At 42.0% G+C, this 21489-nt stretch overlaps 2 protein-coding genes across 2 annotated transcripts in view; one reads left to right on the top strand and one right to left on the bottom strand.

The window, feature by feature from the left end:
- Positions 1 to 684: 684 nt before the first annotated feature.
- Positions 685 to 2075, bottom strand: LOC103078730 (protein FAM24B-like). The gene is made up of 2 exons (XM_007451117.1): positions 1984 to 2075; positions 685 to 868 (listed from the first exon to the last, which is right to left on the bottom strand). The coding sequence occupies exons 1-2, from the start codon at positions 2073 to 2075 to the stop codon at positions 685 to 687; spliced, it is 276 nt and encodes a 91-aa protein (XP_007451179.1).
- Positions 2076 to 4316: 2241 nt separating this feature from the next.
- Positions 4317 to 21489, top strand: part of LOC103078441 (uncharacterized protein C10orf88-like) — a 29319-nt gene continuing 12146 nt past the window's right edge. Inside the window, exons 1-4 of the mRNA XM_007451116.1 lie at positions 4317 to 4478; positions 16127 to 16155; positions 18441 to 18644; positions 19444 to 19516. Of these exons, the coding sequence (XP_007451178.1) occupies positions 4317 to 4478; positions 16127 to 16155; positions 18441 to 18644; positions 19444 to 19516 (468 nt within the window). The remainder of the gene's footprint in view (positions 4479 to 16126; positions 16156 to 18440; positions 18645 to 19443; positions 19517 to 21489) is intronic.

Raw genomic sequence — 21489 nt, 5'->3', positions numbered from 1 at the left:
TCAGCAGGAGGTTCCTGTTTGCAGTTAAAGACACTGACAGCTGAGTCAGCAATAATCAGTGTTAAAGTGATCCAAAAAGAAGAAAAAAATCTGCTTCTGAAGATTTGGAAGATAGCAGGAGGAGGAATCTCGGGTTTTTAAAATGTCCTTTTGACACCACAGAGCTCAACCCCATGACTGCACATATCAGGCAACCTCAACCCAGAGGTAGCCCATCTGGCTGTTCTCCCTCTGGGATGAATGGAGTTTCCCTCCAGGGCAGTGTAACAACTGCCCGTGGTAGAGTAGCTGGATGAGAGTGAATGAAGCCCTTAGAAGGAGGAGGGCCGACCGTGGGAAGTTTAGCAGGGTCTGAAACTAGAAACACTCTACGGTCAATATTTTTTTTCTGGGGTTGGATATATAGGTGTATTTTCTACTCTAACTCTCCTTATATTGCAGTATAACTTTATAAGCTAGTTGCCCCAAGTCCCAAAGTGGGTACTACACAAATGTAAGTACTTTTATAACTAACAACAACAATACTGGAGGCAGACAGGATTATTTTCAATATTTCAGTTATTCAAAAGCACATAAATATGTTACATAGTACATGATATAATGTAAACAGTATAAAACTTGACTTGAATAATAAAACATTCTACTAATAAATATTGCTCACAAAGATATTTGTGCCCACCCAAGTCAGAGTCCCTCGTTTGCATCACAGAAGCACGGTGGCAGGGCTTCAAAGCCAGCATACAAGTTACATTCATCACAGCATTGGAGGTTGGGATAAGACCCAGTGGTGATGGCCGCAGTGACCTTGTCCTGGGTGACCATGGCTGGATTATCTTTTAAGGCTGAACCAATAGGTACCTTTGGAACTCTAAAGAAAAGACATACACAGAACAAAGGATTAGAATTTTTCTTCTCAGTCCATTTGTTACAACTTGTCAGAGGTATCTCAGAAGCTTAGGACTGGAGCCAATCAAACACATGACACCAGCCCAAGACTAAAGTGGTCTGCCCCCGTCCCAAGTTCCTGTCTAATCCCTTTCTCTCCTAAGATTGCCAGAAATGTAAAATCAGGTTACAGCAAATAAGGGAGAGTGAACTGCAAGTGTGGGTCACCCAGATGATCATTGCAAGCCCTCCAAGTGCAGAGCATGACAGGTGCCAAAGTCAGCCGTCCCCTGGGTGCTGGGATTCACCTTCCAGCACACAGGCCTAACTTCCCTAGAATGGGAAAACCACTGCTTCTTTTTTGTTTGTTTTTTCTCTCCATTATTAGATAAGGAATCTGAGACATGGAGAAACACAGTGCCTTGATCAAACACATACAAGCAGAGGAGGAGCTGTAAATAAAAGGCAGGTCATTGAAAGCTTGATGCAGGACTCTGTTCAACAACTTATGCTGCCTCCTTGGAACGTTAATGAATGGGAACACCACTGCTTCTGGCAACCAATCTCTCCCATATTTAAAGGTTCCTTTCCCCAAAATCTAATGCTCACTTTTCTGATCTACACTCCCTTGTTGGGCAAACCCCAGGATCTTCACACAACTCAGCTTCCCCAAAGTCCTATAGGCCCACCTCACTGTCCCCAAGGCCAAGGACACACTGAGAGCTCCCCAACTCAGGCAAGAGAAGATCAACTCAGCCCGTCCTCTGAGTGAACACAGGCAGAGAGACTCATTCACACAGTCTTCAGTCTGCAGTGTGTGGAATTAGCCAGCTGAGGGTAAACTCAATGAGGCCAAGTAACAGCAAAGCAGCACAGAGCCACCTGGCTGAGAACATTCTACTTATGAGCTCACAGCCCCAAACAGGAAGGCGAAGAAACCAAGATTCTACACGCACTGTCTTTTGTCGTCTCAAACCCTCCCGCTGTTCCTGACCTCACCCGGGGTGCGGCCATGGGGCAAGGAATGACCCTACGCAAGCACAGAACCCCAGGATCCCATCTGAGGGAGTGTTAGCCACTCTTACCCACATCACTCACTTCAATGCGTTGGCTACTTTGTAGTAAAGACAGATGACAGCAGCCATCAGCACAAGCACAGCCAAAAGGATACCGCCACCAATGCAGAACATAATTATCGTGTTAGCTTGGGAAGCTTTACCTAGGCAGAGAAGTGCAGGCAAGCAGTGAATGTGGCTTCCCTCCCCACAGCCACCTAGCAACCTCAATATGCTTCCTTCAGTGGAGGAAGAAGGAACCCAAACCACAGATCCTTATGTGTGTAAAACAAATGAGTCTTCCTAGGGGGGGCCCAGGACCCTAAGCTGGCCCAGAGACGGGGGAAAGGGTTCATTTCTAAATGAGATGGGACTGAAATGCAAAGTCCAGAGAGGAGGAAGGAAAGAAAGTGGGAAGAATCTTTTTCTCTCTTTCACATGCAGTAAAGTGCAGCTGTAAATAACCAGCCTGCACTTGAGCAAATGGTTTTATTCCCAAACACGTGGGCCTCCTGATACATGTTCCCTTTCAGAGTCAGAATTAAACCCTTCCCTGTACATCAGGCTTAAAAATCTTCTATGGCAATTAATAAGGGAATGACTTCTTTTTAATGTTATGTTCAAAAATACTAAGAATATACTAATCTATTTTGTGATATGTGTTTCAGGAAAAGGAAGCTTTCAATTCTCCCTCTGACAACTGCCATTTTTCCTCCTAAACACTAAATCTTTCCAGGAAGTCCCATTTGTGTGGAATAAGGATTTTGTTTAATCTGACTCCCTGAAACTGGGGAAAAGTGAGCCAGAAGAGAGGAATAAACAATCCAACTGCCAAAGCATACTTACGAGCATCTAAGTCGCCAAAGCTGGATAAATGCCGACAGTTTAAAAGAATTACAATTAAAATCAACTTTAGGGAATAGTACATCTTATCAGGAATTTCTCAAACCCTTAATTTGAGAAAGAAAATTCTAATTATCCTTGTTAGGAGTAATTGAGATATAAGTTTGAAGAGCTCGCTTTTAGAAGCTCAGTCTCCACCAGTGCGACCAGAATGGACAACCACTGTCCAGCTCCAACTTGTGTGCCTATCAGGCCTTAGGCTGTGTGACATCAACTCTTTGGACACCAGCTCTCTTTCATGGAGTTCTGAATTCCATTCCATGTTCAGACATATTTTAGCACCAATGGAAATGTGAATGCCCAAATACTATTTAAAATCATTTAATTTCAATCTCACCTTTTCAGATTTTGTTTCTCTCAGAGGACCATTTAAGGTTTGACTGTTAATCAAAAGCAAATTTGGGGGGGAAAAAAAAGCGAATTTGGGATTTCAACAAAATAAAAAGACAGTGATGTGGGGAGGCTAATATCTAAAAATACTCATATCTAAAAGTACAGTCATAGAAGGCTGGTTAGACTTTATGTTTTAGTAACACAATGTAATAGTATATACTTGTAGCTTTGAACAGGATTTGGATATAGGTTCATTGACTTCAGAATATTATCATAATTTATAGTTAAGACAAAAAGATTTCAGAAAGCAATTTGAAGAGGGTATCTGTTTTAAATCGGGTTTCTGTGATTTCAAGGTACTCACATCAGCAAAGCTGGTTCCATTAAATGAGGGAATTACTTTAACTACAAAGGGTTATTCCTTGCTGCTCTGGCCAAACCCTGGGTGAGGTTACAAACTGCAGGGGAGATATAACCCAAAATGGTGGCATAAGATCTCTGAAAATTCTCTCCTCTGTAAAAGCAATGAAAAATCTGGCAAAAAAAGAAATTGACAGAATCAGGTTTTTCTGACTCTGGATACTAACTATAAGCTTTCAGCAGCTCAGGAAACATTTATTTAAGAACAACTGAATCTCAGTATTGAACAGCATGCTTTGTGGCACTGTTCTATCATTCACTCTCCAGCTCCATGGTAGCCTTATTTTCAACAGCCTAGATTCCAACGCAGCCACCAGAGGGAGCAGAATAGAGGCAGAGCCCTTTCAGAGTCTCATTCCCAAAGAACTGTCATTATCTGACTCACCTGCTGGTTTTCTGGAAGACGTCACTTGCTTGCAAAGCTATCTGCATTTGACCTAACTTGGAGTCCACTCAGTGCAAAGAAGTCTTCTCCTCACAGAACTTTTGGCAAAACTTTTGGCAAAATGTTTTAACTTCCTGGCTCTCTGAGGCATTGGATTATTTGGGGCAACTGACAGACTAGCCAAAAAGCTTAAAGGAAAAGCTGGTAAATTAGATGTCCACAGGGGTTTTGAACAGCTCTGACATATCCGTGGGAGTCTAGAAGTCCATGCACATGTATAAAGCTGTGTGCATGCAGGGTTGTGAGCATGCTCAAGAAAGACATGAGATGGCCCTATGCATTCAACCCTGGCTGACCTTGAAGCTTTTCCCAAGCAGGAAGTGAAGGCCAAGGCAGAGTTTTCAACTGCTTGGCTGATACTGTTGAAGGCATGCCCCAGTAGGCACACAGAGCCCCTCATGAAAGACTGGGAGGTATACTGGTTCCAGGCATTTAAGGTAATCTTAAATGCTTAGTAGCCAATCATTAGCTGACTACTAAGCTAATCAACAGAGACTTCAGTGTCCACACACAATAAAGAATACAGACTTGGGCTTCCCTGGTGGCGCAGTGATTGAGAGTCCGCCTGCTGATGCAGGGGACACGGGTTCGTGCCCTGGTCTGCAAAGATCCCACATGCTGCAGAGCTGCTGGGCCCGTGAGCCACGGCCGCTGGGCCTGCGCGTCCTGAGCCTGTGCTCTGCAACGGGAGAGGCCACAACAGTGAGAGGCCCGCGTACCGCAAAAAAAAAAAAAAAAAAAAAAGAATACAGACTTTACAATGAATTAGTTGAGAAAAGTCACTAAACAAACAACAACAACAAACCTTGGAGAATGGGAAGAACCTGATTTCTAGAGTTGCCATGTTATATTATTTTTTATTGCTTTTTTTTGGCCGTGGTGTGTGGCTTTCAGGATCTCAGTTCCCCAACCAGGGACTGAACCCAGGCTATGATAGTGAAAGCCTGGAATCCTAACCACTAGGCCACCAGGGAACTCTTTATTATCTATATTATTTTAAATGTGCAGTTCTCAACAAAAGAAAGTAAGATATGCAAAGGAACAAGAAAGTATGGCCCATAAAAAGGGGGAGGAGGGAGGCAATCAATAAAAACTTTCCCTGGGGGAGGGGGATAAATTGGGAGATTGGGACTGATATATACACACTACCTTATATAAAATAGATAACTAATAAGAACCTGTGGTATAGCACAGGGAACTGTACTCAATACTCTGTAATGGCCTATACGGGAAAAGAAATCTAAAAAAAAAAGAAAAGAAAAGAAAAAAGAGTGGATATATGTATATGTCTAACTGATTCACTTTGCTGTACACCTGAAACACAACACTGTACATCAACTATACTCTAATGAAAAAAAAAAAAAACTTTCCCTGAAGAAGCCCAGACGTTGGCTCTACTAGACAAAGACTTTAAATCAGCTATTTTAAACATGTCCAAAGTAAACCACTTCTTTTTATTTTAATATTAATTAATTAATTTATTTGGCTGCACTGGGTCTTAGTTGCAGCACACGGGATCTTCATTGCCGTGTGCAGGATCTTTTAGTTGTAGCATGTGGGCTCTTAGCTGAGGCATGCGGGATCTAATTCCCTGACCAGGGATCGAACCCAGGACCCCTGCATTGGGGGCGCGGAATCTTAACCACTGGACAACCAGGGAAATCCCCAAAGTAAACCACTTCTAAAGAACTAAAGGAAAGTATGAGAATAATGTCTCCAATTGAGAATATCAATAGAGAGAGAAATTATTTTTTAAAAGAACCAAATGGAAATTCTGGAGTTGGAAAGTACAATAACTGAAAAAAAAATTCACTGGAGGGGCTTAACTACAGATTTGAACAGGGAGAAGAAAGTGAAGACAGGTCAGTTGAGATTATCCAGTCTAAGGAACCAAAAGAAAAAATAAATAAAGATAACCATGGACCTTCCAGTTTCCACTCCAAAATGTAAACAGCTCGGGAACTGTCATCCTCAAAACAAGAAAAAAAAATTGGAACAAACTGAAAATCAACAAGTCTTAAGTTAACAAGAGAACTGAAGTCACATGGAAAATAGCCACCCCCAAAAGTTAAGAGACAGGTGAATACAGAGAATCATGGCATACAGTACACCAGGAGAAGTCACTGCTGGAGCCAGCAATGGGTCGGAACGATTAAACAGTAATTGATGAATTACTGAATAAGGACTAGCTTAAGAGAGAAAACAAACAAAACAAAAAAAACAAAACAAAACCAAAAACCTCCTGGAGGCTCAGTTTTGTTTTGTTTTGTTTTTGGTGGTGGGGGGCACACTTTCACGATTGTTACCTCTAGGAACTCAATTAGGTTCTTATGGTAAAGACTGAAGGAAAAACCCCTCGCGCTTTGGTCTCCAATGACACCACATTGGAGGTGGCTTTATTACTGCTGGGAGATAAAGTCCTGAATTTCCACTAGGCTTCTTCTGGTATCGCTGCATCAGTTAGGTGGAACAGTGCCTCATCTCCACCAGATGAGGGCGGAAGTCCAGACTTCCCAAGGTCTCCACTGACACCACAGGGGCTGGGAAGGGATGCAGGTCTCAGGTCTACTCAGGCTTCTCGGGCACTAACCTGGAGAGAGAGGGTTGGGACACCTCTTTAGAGCCTGGTGATAATGGAAGTCTAGTTTCTGCGTGTAGTCTCTGCTGTGGAGGACAGGAAGGGGAGAAGTGGGACCACAGTTTTTTCTGTGGCATTTGGCTGGAACACAGCAGTTATTTCCTTCTTTCTAGGCTGCCTGTTTCCTGGTCCTCTGGCTAGAAACAGCAGGCTTTCGTTGGGCTTTTTTTGTCTGCACCCACTGGTGTTTCCAGGTTGCCAGCTTCTTCGGCTCCAAGTCTGGAAATATGAAGCGAAAACAAAATCCAGGGGACTCACCACCATGTTTCCTTGGCTCTCAAGGTTACTAAGCTTGTCTGTTTTCGTCTCTCTATCTGTCAGAGTCTTATGTTTGTTTTATACGTTCAGGGTTTTTAGTTGCAGTTAGTGGGAAGCATAAGGAGAGGTACATCTACTCCATCTTACCAGAAGCAGAAGTCTCTCGTGGGAAATTTTGACATCAACCCTCTACTTAATGACCAAAGCCACTGTGCCAACCCCGCTTGTCCGACCCTGAGAGTGAATGCCTCATTAAATTGTGCACCCCAGGCACCTCACGTGTGTCATCCTAGACTGGGCCCTGTCATCTCATCACAGCTTATCTTTCCAGCCTCATTCCCCACTGCATTTCCCCACACCCAATGGATTTTCATGCCTGAGTTTTGGCTAGATGGCTCTCCAGTCTCTCCCCCCCTCTATCAGCTGAAATACTAATCCTGCAAAGCTTCACTAAAATGCCATCTCATCTGTAAACTTTTCACTGATTCCCATCTGCCCCCCACCCCATGTTAACTGCTCCTTTCCCTCTGTATCCATGACCTTTGTTTGTACCTCTCTGAAAATTTGACTCCTGTTTGCCTTAAGGTTTTCCAGCTCCTGCTTTAACTCTGAACAGACATTTGTCTTGAGTAAAGGAACCTACTATGCTCACACTCACTGAACCCAGTACTTTGAGTTAAATTAACTGTGGGTTTCCTTCTGCTTTTTATCTCACTCAAAAATGTTTCATTTTTCCAGGTTTCTTTTTTATTCCTTCCTATTGAAGCAGTAACAATTCTGAGGGACACAGTCTTGAATATGGTAAGTCATGATTAAGGAGGTAGGCTATGTTGACTTTCCTTACAGAGCTGACCACTTCATCTCTTGGTTTCCTTCTACTCCTGTAGTTACTTGACTGTTGAGTTACTTGATGACTCTGTACGTTTAAAGTGTGTTTTTTCAAGGTGTAAGTTTCATGAGGAACGAACTCTAGATCCCCGAGTATCAAAAAGAGAGCCTAGAACCCATTAGGTGCTAGCACATGTCATGGACAATGACTCAAATATGAATTTTATCAATCTGGTAACACCTTTCCCCACCTGAGCCTCTAAATTCAAACAGAGCAATAAATTCGGACATAGCAGTAAGCCCTGACCAGTATTATTTCATTTATTGATAAGGATATTTCACATTGTGTTACCAACATTGAACTATTGGCCTGACCATTTCTAACGTGTTTTAGTAACAGCTTTCTAGAGATGACTAGGAGGAAACAGCTAAAACCTCTGTTTGGCAGATGAGGAAACTGAAGCTCAGAGAACAAATGACCCCCTTGGATCACTTAGCAAGTCACTGGCAGGACTGGAACTAGGGCCTGGTTCTGTGATCTTTCCCTCCAGCCCCCATCCTCCCAGGTCCAACACCTTTCCAGCCCCCCGCCTTCTGAAATCGTTTGAAATGGTATGTCGTTTCCTATTTCCAGTCCCCCCAACTCTATTATCCAGAGACTTTGATTTTGACTCTGAGCTGAAAGATGGGCAAAGAAATCCAGCTGCATTTCATTTAGGGAAAGGGGCTGGTTATTATCATTATGTTTTCATCCTAAGAGCTATCTCATTGGCAATTCACATGGCATGACTAGTCAAGAGTACTGGGACTGATGGGGACCAGGGGCCATGTGTTCCAGATGACAAAAGGTAAGCAGTAGCTGTATTCAGAATCAGTGAGCTGAACTCTGTGATTACAGGGGCTTGTTTTCTCTCTGTGGGAAATTCTTTGTAATTCACACTCAAGGCCTTTTACCCAGGTCAGTTATTTTGCCAAGTGCCCATCCTGTGACTAACACCTGGGTCAGGTGGTTGCACACCCTCATACCTGCAAATTGTATCTATGGTGGCAGAAAGCAGCCCAGATGCCAGTCTACTGGGAGTAACCCTGTGAGGCCCCCTTACTTGGCCCAAGTTCCAGCTCTGTGCCCCTTCCACAGCTCCTTCTACTCTGCTCCTGGGATTCTCATCTTTACCTTCAGACACCTGCATGGCTGAGGGCCTTGCTCATGCTGCATCATCCTGTCCACAAACAAGATGACGGTTATATTAATGAGCAATGGAGGAGTCCAAGACCAGGGAGTTTTTGGTGCAACATATTTTTCCATGAGGTAAAAATTAACTCGTGTAGATTTTTCCATTCAATCTTTTGTTTAATTGATTTTAATTTAGCTTAAGGATAAATGTTTATTGAACTCCTGCAATGTGTCAACACTGTTTTAAGATGGGGATAACAGTAGTGCAAAAAATAAAATAAAATCAGCAGCCTTCTCCCTGTATCTTCATGTGTTCCTTTTTCTGTGTTTGTTCCAATCTCTTCTTATAAGAACACCAGTCTTATTGGATTATGGCCCACCCTAATGCCCTCATTTTAACTCGATTACCTCTTTAAAGGCCCTATCTTCAAATACATAATATTCTGAGATACTGGGGGTGAGGACTTCAACAAGTGAATTGGGAGAGAGGGGGCACAATTCAGCCCCAAACAGATATTTTCATGGGTAATTGACCTCCTTTGTCATTTGAAATCCAAAGCTGTTGTCAGGTGAAGTAACTCTTCTTGCATGGCTACCCTGAGACTCTTGCAATTCCCTTGCCCAGGTTAATACCTGAGAGGTAAATCATTTAAATAGGCCATTTTCATCCAAATATAGGTAAAGCAAGACTTAGTGTCTCCCCAGTTCCCACATCACCACTTTTACATTCTTAAAGATAGTTCCATGCCACCTATTAGACAATTAACCCAGAATTTTAGTTTTCTGCTCATTCTGATAGGGTCTCTCCAAATGCCCTCCAAAGACACATTTCCAAGGTGGTTTTGATGAAAAACCACAAGCGTAGACAAACCTGAATTCTTATCCTACCTTAGTCACTCTATAACTTTAGCTAAGTGACTTAACATCACTCGACTTCAGTTTTCTAGTCTGTAAAATGGGGATATCACAGCCTACTTCATACTATGGCATGATGATATTCTGAACATGAAGCCCCTGGCACAGGCTTGGCACACAAGAGGTGCCCAGTAAATGCTGAATGTCAATTTCCTCTTCCCTTGTTCTTCCCATGCTGTGATCTCTCTCCTCTACTTAAAACAGCAAAAATATTCTGTATCGCCCCTAATAACATCACCATTCCAGAATATTTGGAAGCCCCTCTTCTCTTTTATTTCCTAGTTTGAGAGTCAAATAGAGGTCACTTCAATAACATTTAATTAAGATAATAATATAGCGGTTCTCAAAGTGTGCCTGAGGCCAGCAGCATCAGGAGCCGTATCTGGAACTTGTTAGACACGCAAATTCTCAGGCCTCAGCTCAGAACTTCTGAGTCAGAGACTCTGCAGTGGGACCCAGCCACCTGTGTTTCATCAAGCCCTCTAGCTCACTGGAATGCAAGCTTACTTAAAGAACCACTGATCTATGTTTAAGAACATGGCCTCTGGAGCCAAGAGTGCTAAGATTTGATTCCTCTTCCACTTTTCATTACTATGTAACTGTGTCTTAAGTGACTTCTCTGGTCATCAATTTTCACATCTACTGAACTGGAAGACTTGTAAGACTCCCTATATATCCAACAAACCATTAACGTCTCTGTGTCGCTGTCTCCGGGCTCCTTCTTCAGTCTCTCGGCTGGGCAACTACAAGGTCTGCAGGTCTGGAGGGCGCAACCTAACAACCACGCAGCTAATGTTGAAGTGTACTTATGTCCTCACAAAGTAAGCCACCAAAATTGATTTCTCCTTCCTGGAGCCCTTGGGGAGAAAAGCATTTATGATTTCTCTATGTAAAGAAAGATGAGTTTGGGACTTCCCTGGCGGTCCAGTGGTTAAGATCCCACATGCCGCACAGCCAAAGGGGGGGAAAAAAAAGATGAATTTACTAGAAGATTCTTTAACTGCATTAAAAAAAAATCTGTAATGAAACCTAACTTGTGATTTGTAATCACCATGTATAAAAAAACAATCATTTACTTTTATTTTTATTTTGGGGCTGCACCACACGGCATGTGGGATCCTAGTTCCCCAACCAGGGATCAAACGCGTGCCCCCTGCCTTGGAGACATGGAATCTTACCTGCTGGACCACCAGGGAAGTCCCCCCATTTTATTTTTCTTTCTTCTTTTTGGCTGAAGGGTAATGCCTTGAAGATAAGGGCTTTTAAATTATTTACTTACTTAAAATCAACTCTTATCATAAGAACAATACATGTCTATTACAGAAAAATAAGAAAGCAAAGACAATTAAAAGAAAAAAAAATTCCATAATCCAATCTACTTATGGAAAAGAGCTGTTAACAACTTCACATATATATATATATATATATAAAATCATGGGTATCTTTCCTATAAATATGCCTCCATTAAAGAATTAACTTTGGGGCTTCCCTGGTGGCGCAGTGGTTGGGAGTCCGCCTGCCGATGCAGGGGACTCGGGTTCGTGCCCCGGTCTGGGAAGATCCCACATGCCGCGGAGCGGCTGGGCCCGTGAGCCATGGCCGCTGAACCTGTGCGTCCGGAGCCTGTGCTCCGCAGCGGGACAGGCCACAACGGTGAGAGGCCCGCGTACCGCAAAAAAAAAAAAGAATTAACTTTGGAGTAATCCTTTGTATGGGTTGTATGGGTTTACAAATGTGTGTTCTCTTTAATATTTTACAATAATGAGCATGCCATAATTAACACTTTGATACACAAGTTTATGCATATATCTGATTATTTCATAAAGATAAATTCTTAGAACTAGAATTACCAGGTCAAGTTCCACATATTTATATAGTGTCGAACTGCTCTGAAGAAATGTGATACTAACATAATCTTCCACTTAAAGAGTGTATAACAGCAAATGTTTCTCCATATTATGTCCAGCAGTGGATAATTTAATTTTAAAATTTCTGACTGTGGCCTTTTGAAAGGATAACTTAACTGATTTCATTTGAAACCCTGGTTAAATTTTTTTTTTCCCTCAGCCTCAGTCAGATTCATTTGCCAAACATGGTAAAATGAAAAGGGGCAAAGGGACAACAAGGCTTCTTAACGCCTCCATCATGGCAAATGGCTTGGCAGCTCTGAGGGCCAGCAGTCTTATAATTCTGGTCTCTCACACCATCTGATGAATAAGTTTCCTGCTGGCCTCCAGGGATACATATCAATTCCAGCCATACACAGATGTATGTGAGAATACCGCAGCTGTATGACTGGTTTATTATCAGCAATTCCCAAAAAGGGAGTGTTCCCTTTACCCCACTCGTTCACAGAATGTTTATAGAGAGTACTATAACTAAAGCCCTTCACTGGGGTATCTCAATACACAGCACAGAGTAGGCACTGAGTAATTAATTACTCGTGGAATTGATAAGACATTCTTGCTTTGCAGTTCTGTTTGTTAAGATCATAAATGAGTTGATTAAACCTTCTCTGCTCTTCCCCCAAAATGCAAATTCTTAAGAGTCAAAGGACTGACCTGGATGAAGGTGAGTAGCAGGGCACTGTCACACACCCATAAGACAGGGTGAGACCCGACTGATTCTGCTGGTAAAGATAAAACAATCCACTTCTAGATTCAGACAGTTTATTATGTACAGAGACAGTGAAAGATGTGCCAAATCCCTGTTCCACACTCCAAACAGGATGAGACCAAAGCAAGAGAGGCTGAATGCCTGCAGTGCAAGTTGTGGAGTATTTCGATGCGGAGGAGTCAGTTCTAGCCTGTAGCTAAGTGGATTTATATTCTGAAGTTTTATTTTGGAGGGGGGAAAGGGGTGGGGAGGGGGCAAGGCAGAAAGCCTCAGACCTCATCAGAATCCAGAGACAATGAGAAACTGTCTCAATGACAACCTCCCGGAGGAGAGAAGGAAGTGACAGAAGATCCTATAACGATTCCTTACAAGCCTCTCATCGTCTCTTGATCTAGGAGGAATACAAAGCATTCCGCCAAAACTCAGAATAGCCTTTGCTTGCATGGCCTATGTGGAAAGATGCAAGGATGCCAAGACACAATGACAGTGGGATTGTTTTCTTAATTTCTCTTTAATTGTACAAATTGTAATAGTACAAAGTTAACAGTACAGAATAGTAAAAATTCTTTTTAGTACAAATTTCATTTGTAAGTACAAGCCCACTGTTTAGTATGGTCCATGAGCTAAGAATGGTTGAGCTAAAATTCAAAGTAATATTTCATGACATGGAAATTACATGAAATTCAAATGTCAGTGTCCATAAAGATTTTGGAACACAGTGATACTCATTTGTTTAGAAGTTGTCTATTTTTGCTTTCATGCTACAACAGCAGAATTGAGTAGCGTCAATAGAAAGTGGCCTACAAAGCTTAAAAGATTATCTGGCCCTTTACAAAGTTTGCTAACCCCTATCTAGCACCAGATATATCTTCTCAAATTGCTACACCTCCTCCTTTAATTTCTATTCAACCTGTTCTTTTGTTGTGATTTTAAACCAGCTGTCTCATATATACACTACTATGCATAAAATAGATAAATAATGAGAACCTACTGTATAGCACAGGGAACTCTACTCAGTGCTCTGTGGTGACCTAAATGGGAAGGAAATCTAAAAAAGAGGGGATATGTCAATATGTATACGTATAACTGATTCACTTTGCTGTACAGCAGAAACTAACACAACATTGTAAAGCAAATATACTCCAATAAAAAATTAAAAAATAAAGAAACAGCTTCATATACATATGAAAAAATAAATAAATAAACCAGCTGTCTCAAGTCCCAAAGTGGATAATACAAAAACTTTTAAAATAAAAAAGTAAAAGAAACGTCACCAGAAAAGGATACAAGAGTCAAAGAAATTTTTTCCATAATTGCATATTTACTGAAAAATACATCAGAGGTAATGTAAATATGACCTTCTAAAGCAAATGAAGAAATAAGAATACACGTATAACTGAAATTCTAAAAATTTTTCTAAAAAGAAATTAAATGTAAACCATAAAGATATTATAAAGATATCTGTTCCCAGCATTTCCAGGTTAGACTCCTTCACTTTGGTCCCAGAAGCATGTCAGGAGGTAATGGAGCCTGGCAATAGACAGTACATCCTTCACACAAATGAATTGTGGCAGGGGGTGGCACAAGGGAGTTCACCTGTATTTGGTGAACTGCCACGATATTATTCTCTAAGGCTACATAACAAGTATCTAACAACTAAAGGGTTAGGAGATATCAGATTTTTCAGGATTATCTTCTTCCAAACTCTGTTATATGCCTTTTGTGTCAAAGTCATTGCTTTCAATATTTTTCTTCAATGCTCTAAAGATATATTTTTAAAAATTAGATTTGTGTAGTTTTTCCTAAGTCCATTTGTTACATTCATCAGGGGGTTCTGTCTGGAAGTTTTCTACTGAGGCAAATCATACCATGTGACCTCTCTCAATTCCTATCCAATCCCTTCCTCCCCTAACTGTTTTATAAAATGCAATGAGGCCAAAATAAATCAAGGAGAACAAACTGCAAACTTGTCACCATATTGCCACTTTCTGACCTCGTCAGTGACTAACCAACTAGACCTTAAAGGCTTAAAAGGTGCCTATATTCTACCATACCCTAAGATAGTGGTGGGAAGATGGACAGTAATAGAAGCTCTTAACCTTTCTGTGTCATGGAGAAACTTAGTCTGGTGAATCCTATGGACCCTTTCAGAATAATACATTTAAGTATTTAACATAAAATACATAGGATTACAAATGAAATCAAGCAAATTGAAATCGTCACAAAATATTTTAAAAACCAAATGTATAATATAGTAGTATATGTGCTTCTTTACAATTAGATTCAATGCCCAGAATACTGACGGGTCTAATAACTACCACACACAAATCATGGCATATTGTAGAGTTCATTATATAACTATATGTATCTGTCAAAAGGCAAATAATTATACACTAAAATTGGTGACTCTTTATGTTGACTATATCTTAATGAACTGACTTATAAAAATAAAAATTTATAGTGGTAGCTAATAACTATAAGTTTGAAGTTTTGATAAAATTTTGAGACAGCTCTAAGAAGACTGTGATGTGAAAATGTCATTTATTTTAGTGACAAGGCGACAGGTGTTTCTAAGTCTACTAATTCTACTGTGGCTAGTTTTACTAATCATTAAACTGTTAAATTTCAGTAGGAGGTTAACAAAAGTAAAGATGGGAATATCTTTCCGAATTTGGGTTGATGGCCCCCATGAAATATATACACGGAATGTATACACAGTACACAGAAGGTAGTGAGACTAGAGAGTAGTGAGACTACTTGCAGAGCAGAGATAAACAGAGTATCTGTGGACATAGCTGAGGATAAGCAGCCCTTAGGAATCAGAAGGGTCTGCATGCCATAGTCACGCCTCCTGCTTACTTACTCTCACGAGGACGTCCAGTCCTCAACTTGTATACAGCCAGCCCAAGAATTCTCCAACAGTAAAGAACCAAGGGAAGTTACAAAGGTCCACTTCCAAGCTCCCAAGTTCTTCATGGGCATGACATTCCCCTGTACCACAGGTGCTAGCTTTGCCATGGCAACACCAAGCATGCTGCCAAACACCTGGCTACAACTAGGAATGGATCCTCCTGGTTCAGTCTAGGACCATATCCTTCCCCCAAACCCCAACGTCCCAGAGTCCAGTAAAGAGTCAGTGGAAACAATGGGCATAAAAATGACGCAGGGGTGTTGGGCCAACAAGGAAGGGCTTCTATTGTTATCCCTATCAATTCCATACAAAAACCCTCTACCAGCTGTAAAATACTTCCTAATTTCCATAAGTATACACATGGTAGGAAACACAAATGTGAGAATTATTTCATAAAGTCCCAAACCACAAGAGAATTATAGTACCTACAAAGTGTAGTTCAGAGGAATTAGTGATTAATTCTGTAGCACAATGGAGGTCTGTACTTGCTTTTTAATATGAACAGAATCTGCCCTGCTATCCAAAAGGAAAAGCATTGCAGATAGAGGGAGAAGTATGTGCAGAGGTGGGGGAGAATGGGAGGCAGGCACGAGTAGGAGTACCAAAGGCTTTGTGTGCCATTCTAATGAGAGATGTGACTCAGTCTGGCGCAGCAAACACCAGAAGGATCAGAGGGCAATGCAGAGGATGAAATGGAGGTAATTAAAATGAAGGCTCGGGAATTTCCTGGCAGTCCTGTGATTAGGACTCCCCGCTTTCACCGCCGGCGCCCGGGTGCGAGCCCTGGTCGGGGAACGAAGGTCCTGAAAGCCGTGTGGTGCGGCCAAAAAAAAAAAAAGGCTAGAAGACCAATAAAGAAAATCCTGGAACTTTTCAGTTGAAAGTCAGTGCTGGAAAACAGAAAAGGCAGAGATGGAGAAAAAGAAGAAGTTTTCCTTAAAAAGAAAAAAAAGGAGGAGGGAAATCAAGACAGTGATTTATTGGATATATGGGAATAAAAGAGGGGGGACCACAGAAGTCTTTAGTTTTCTGACCTATGGTCTTTCAGCTTTATTTAAGGAAGCCAACATCCAGTTGTTAATATTGATCTTGCACATAAATTGCAGATTGGTATTTCTGAAGAAGAGCCAGTTTTCCTTCGGACTGTGCACAAGTCTAACATGGATCAAAGCTACCTTACGACCACAAGAGGCAGGACATACATGACAAATACACTGCTTACCGTTAAGTCTGGGGGACTAATCTCTGCAATCATTAAAACCAGAAAATTTACAGTTAAGGACTTTTAACTTTATAAATTTTGTACCTATCAAATCTGTGGTAGGTTTCTCTTTCAATCTTCCTAAGTCCATCTAACAAACACTCTGGAAAACTACTTATAGAAAAATACATTAATAATTTTTCTAGCACCACTCCACAAGTACGTAAAAAGAAGGCAAAAGAGCACTGTATTCTCATTAGGTAAATATCCCAACATGACAACTCAGATGAAAACTTAAGAAAAAGAAAATAAACATTACTTTGCCCAGAAAACCCATAGTAGCAAGTACTAAGACAAAACTAACGTGAGGAAAGATTTCTTTTTCTTTCTTTCTTTTTTTTTTTCTTTTTTTGGCCACGCCACACGGCTTCTGGGATCTTAGTGCCCCGGCCCGGGATGGAACCCAGGCCACCGCAGTGAAAGCACCGAGTTCTAACCACTGGACAGCCAGGGAATTGCCGTAGCAGAGTTCGATGTCTATTTCCTACACAGAACACCACCAGAACTACAGAAGTGACGGGGCCAAATTTACAGAATGCTGACATTACAAGTGTATTTTACTCTACTTTGCACATCTTCACAAGGTGCGGTTGAAAGGGGGTGAAAGGCATCATAGGCCTTCCTATCCCAGGGGCATGTGGAAAGAGCCACCCGCTCCCACCTCCCTGGACCCAAAGCTTCAGGGTCTTTCAGGTCCAGCTCGCATCCTGCTCCACCGCAGACCCGAGGCCGCCGTCCGGCTCGCTCTTCCCGGGGCCGGGAAAGCAGACCCCACCCCGCTTCGGGCCCCGGCCTTTCTTCACCTTCCACCCGGCCCGGGGGATACGAGGACGGCCCAGGCCACCTGGCAGGGCGAAAGCGCCAGGGCCACAGACCTTCCTCACACGCCACCCGCCCCGGCCCCACACCAAGGGCGACAGCGTCCCAACCTCCTCCTCAGCTAAAGCCGAACGACCGGCACCCACCTGACACCCTCGGAGGAGAGAGCGCGTGTGCGGAGCGGGCTGAGGACTTTCTGAAAAGGCGACTCCATTGCCCGGCCGCCGCGTCCCCAGCCCCCCGCACCCCACCGCAGTCCGCGGAAAGGCTTGGCGCCCGCGACACAGACAGCGAGGGTCGGGACGAGGTCCTTCAGGTCTCGAGAGCCACGACATCACACCTACCTCACGACGTACTGTCCTAACCGTGTAGGAGAGTAAGTCCAACCATCCACACGACATCTCCGGGGCCAACGTCAAACCACCTCTGGGTTCCCACGCGCACCGCACCGCGCCTGCGCACAGCCCAGCAGCTGGACCAAGTTGTCAGTGCGCATGCGCCGGACACCAGCTCTCCCCGGCCGCAGATTTTGAACCCTCCGCCCAAACCGGCCGGGGTGTGCACGCGCGTTTACGGCAGTTGGTCTCTCCCCACCCCGGCGAGAAGCTGCGGCTCTGGGGTTTGCAGCCGGACGAGGCGGAAGTCGCTCTCCGTTTACAGTCCCTCAGTCTGGTCTGAACTGTTTTTTAATTTACATTAGCTGCCCAGTACATATATTTCATTAACGGGACAGGCAATTATAGGAAGTCGCTTAGAATGTATTACAGAAGTCAAGGGAAAAGAGAGTGGAGAGCCCTCATGTCTAAAGCATCATTTCCTTAGGAATTCTGTATTGAGCATTTCGTCAGTGTTTTGCAAGGCGCTTGGTCTCCAAATGCAAATGTAAATGAGTAGGATAACATGTCAACCCCTGTGGCCCATTAAGTGGGTTAATGACAGTGTTCAGAGGACTGTATAATATTCTTCATTTTCTTTTCAGCCAGCATCTGGTGATTTTGAAAAGGAACGTGAACAGCCAAGATGAAAACCCCTGCTTCCTTTACCTGAGATGTGACCCTCCTGGAGGTGAAGAAATCGTTTCTATTGGCATTTTAAGTTCAGCCAGAAATATGGAAGTATACTCGGGAGAGGAGTACTGTGGAACCAGTAGGGGCAAGAATGTTTGTAATGTTCTGGATAACAGGTTTGTGACGTGTGCGTGTGGAAGTGTTCTTCTAAGTAGTGTTTTATTTTCTTGAGCTTTTGTGATGTTTATCGATTCTCTGACATTGGTGCCAGATACTAGGGGAGAGAAGATAAAAACATACAAGTTTAGACCTTTAGGGATCTTAAAGACAGTCTAGATCAGCCTAGTTGTTTTTATAAACGTGGAAATTGAGAGCTAGTGGAAGAGAGAGTAGTTGGTAAAAGATCATAGCTAGTTAGTGGAAGACTATGATCAGATGAAGTTCTGGTAAGTGTTTCTTGTCTGTTTTCTTTAACTCACAGCGATCAGTTTTCCAAAAATTAAGTTGTCTATCAGTCTGGAACTTTGAACATTTTCCTGTAGGAAACTCTTTACACATAGTGCGTGAGCCCGACACTGTGCCGTACCAGCATACTTAACCCATTTTTATACTTCTTGATTTTTTTTTCTGATTTCTTACAAAGATTCTGACCTAATCTCTCCTTAATACGAATCAAAATATGAAGTGTTTTATATACCGTGCATGTTGGACATAACGGGTATGTTATTGAGCTTTACAGTGTGCTCTGTGCTATATAAGTGTACATTTGATATCTAATTTTTTAAATTAGATAAGTGGCAGATGTTTTCTTTGTAGTCAGTGCACTTCAGTAGGAAGTCCCAGCTGTTTATGCCTCACCAGAAAAACTGAATCCAAGGATTTAAATATTGTCCTGGAAACCTTTATTTTTAAATGTAACTGTTAAAAGTGATAATGTGTAAAATTTTTTATAAATTAAATCTTTTTTATTTTTAGTGAACATGAAAAGATTATTTTGTACAAAAAATATCTAAAATTGGAGTCTTCCACACATGCTTGTAAAATAAAGGTAAGTCATTCCTAAATGTCATTTAGTCATTCCTAAGCTAATTTAAAAACTAGTTGTCTTCCTATTATATATACTTATTTTCTGTAGGTTTGGTAATGTAGTTAGTCCAACTTGGTCCCTGGTTTTAGTTCAGAAATACTCAGTAAACATGTAAAAAGAAATTCTTTTCTAAAAAATTATCAACATTCTTCTGTTAAAATTTGACCATTTATTAGCTACGGTTGTAACCAAAAGTGGTGTCCAGCTGCTCGCCACTCAAAAGCCAATAAAGAGGCACGGTTGGTGGACAGGAAAGTTTGCTTTGTTTTGGATGCCGGCAACAGCAGGGGTGGGGCATTGGGGGTGCTGGACTACTGTCTGAAGTCCGACTCCCCCCACTGACCACCAGGGGGCAAGAGCTTGTATAGACAGAGGGAGGGGGCTGCGTGCAGAAACAGCACAGCCACCTCTGACAGTCATCTTGAAATTGATTATGTGGTGGCCTGACCAGCATCATCTTGATTGTTCTTCAGTTCCAGGGTTGGTTTATTCCCTTTTCCTTGAGGCCAGTTCTCGGAATTGTGGCAACTTCTGTCGTGGCTACAGTCTGGTCATCATGTAGTTAACTTCCTCCACCTGGTGAGGGTTTCAGTATCTATAAGACAGCTCGTGGGATGTGGCTTAAAATATGATGTATAGCCCTTGAGGAGGAACTAAAGGTCCTTGACTTTGCTTTATGACTAAACTATTACTGTTTTGTCCTGTTGACTGCTTTTCTTTGCTTCTCCATTTTGGCACTTCTCTGATTAAACTTATTCTTTGGCTAAAGTTTTTCCACAGACCAAAGGCAGGCTGAGGACAAGGGGGGCAAGGACCATAGAGTCCTGCTCCATTTCCTAGTCATGTCATGTGCTGTTGTTAGTACAGCAGTATAGTACTTTTGAGCCTTAAAAAACTGAGTTAAAAACATTTTTTATCTTTATATAAAACTTAAGTGCCAAGGAAACCACAAGCAGTTTTGGTCCCCAAATCTAGAAGGATAGAACACAATCAGGGAGGATTCAGACATGGGTACCACAAAGTTAAAGGAGTTTGGATTGGTGTCTCAGCCCAGCCTGAAAAATATTATTAAGGTGAACTTTACTAAGGTCATCAGATCTAAGGAAATGGTACTGAGCTGGAAATCGAAAGCCCTATTTTTTTTTTTTTAATTTTTATTGGAGTAGACTTGATTTACAATGTTGTGTTAGTTTCAGGTGTACGGCAAAGTGAATTAGTTATACATATACATATATCCACTCTTTTTTACATAAGCCCTGACTGTTAAATGAGCGCTCCTGCTGACTAACACAATAACCTTGGGCAAGTTCCTTCACCTTTTTCAACCTACCTTGTGGTTGATATTAGGGAACTGAAGAAAATTCTTGGATTGATTATTTTTAATTTCTAAAATTCTGTGCTGATTATTACTTACAGAAGAGCACACAACCGATTATCCCAAGATGTTGTTTTAGGTGTATACACTAATAGTTTCTAAATTCATTTAAATAACGCAGTTCATTCATCCAACAAATACTGGAGTGCCTATTGATGCCAGATACTGTACTTGGCATTCAGAAATGGGTAGTTATGAAATAAATTGGAATGAAGGCCTCACATCACAAATATTATAGTGGGCAAGACATAATAGGTTGACTCAGTGTGCAAAATAGGTACTACATTCTCTAGTGAGAAGGGCTTGGGGGTTAAAAAGCAGAACAGGATAATATGGGCGGTTGGAATGTGGGTGTTTACATTTCATGAGGTATTTACTTACTTGTTGATGACAGTCACATCTTTGGTGCCACACTGAGTTTTTAGATCATGGGTCTGTGTTCGCCTGTGTCTTTGTGTGATATATGGGTTTGTTGTGTCTCTGAAGGTGAATGGTGTTTGAAACTGTGCTGTGGAAGTACCAGGGAGTGAAAGAGGGTTTCATTTAGGGAAATCCTTGG

The sequence above is a fragment of the Lipotes vexillifer genome, unplaced genomic scaffold, assembly GCF_000442215.2.
Source record: "Lipotes vexillifer unplaced genomic scaffold, Lipotes_vexillifer_v1.1 scaffold1842, whole genome shotgun sequence".
Taxonomy (NCBI): Eukaryota; Metazoa; Chordata; class Mammalia; order Artiodactyla; family Lipotidae; genus Lipotes; species Lipotes vexillifer.
This window is presented reverse-complemented; position numbering and strand designations above follow the sequence as displayed.

Bases quoted from the DNA above. Each gene is read 5' to 3' on its own strand.
- LOC103078730 (XM_007451117.1), bottom strand. From the start codon at position 2,075: ATGTTCTGCATTGGTGGCGGTATCCTTTTGGCTGTGCTTGTGCTGATG. The intron at 869-1,983 runs GTGAGTGATGTG...TCTTTTCTTTAG, and splicing joins AAAGTAGCCAACGCATTGAA to AGTTCCAAAGGTACCTATTG.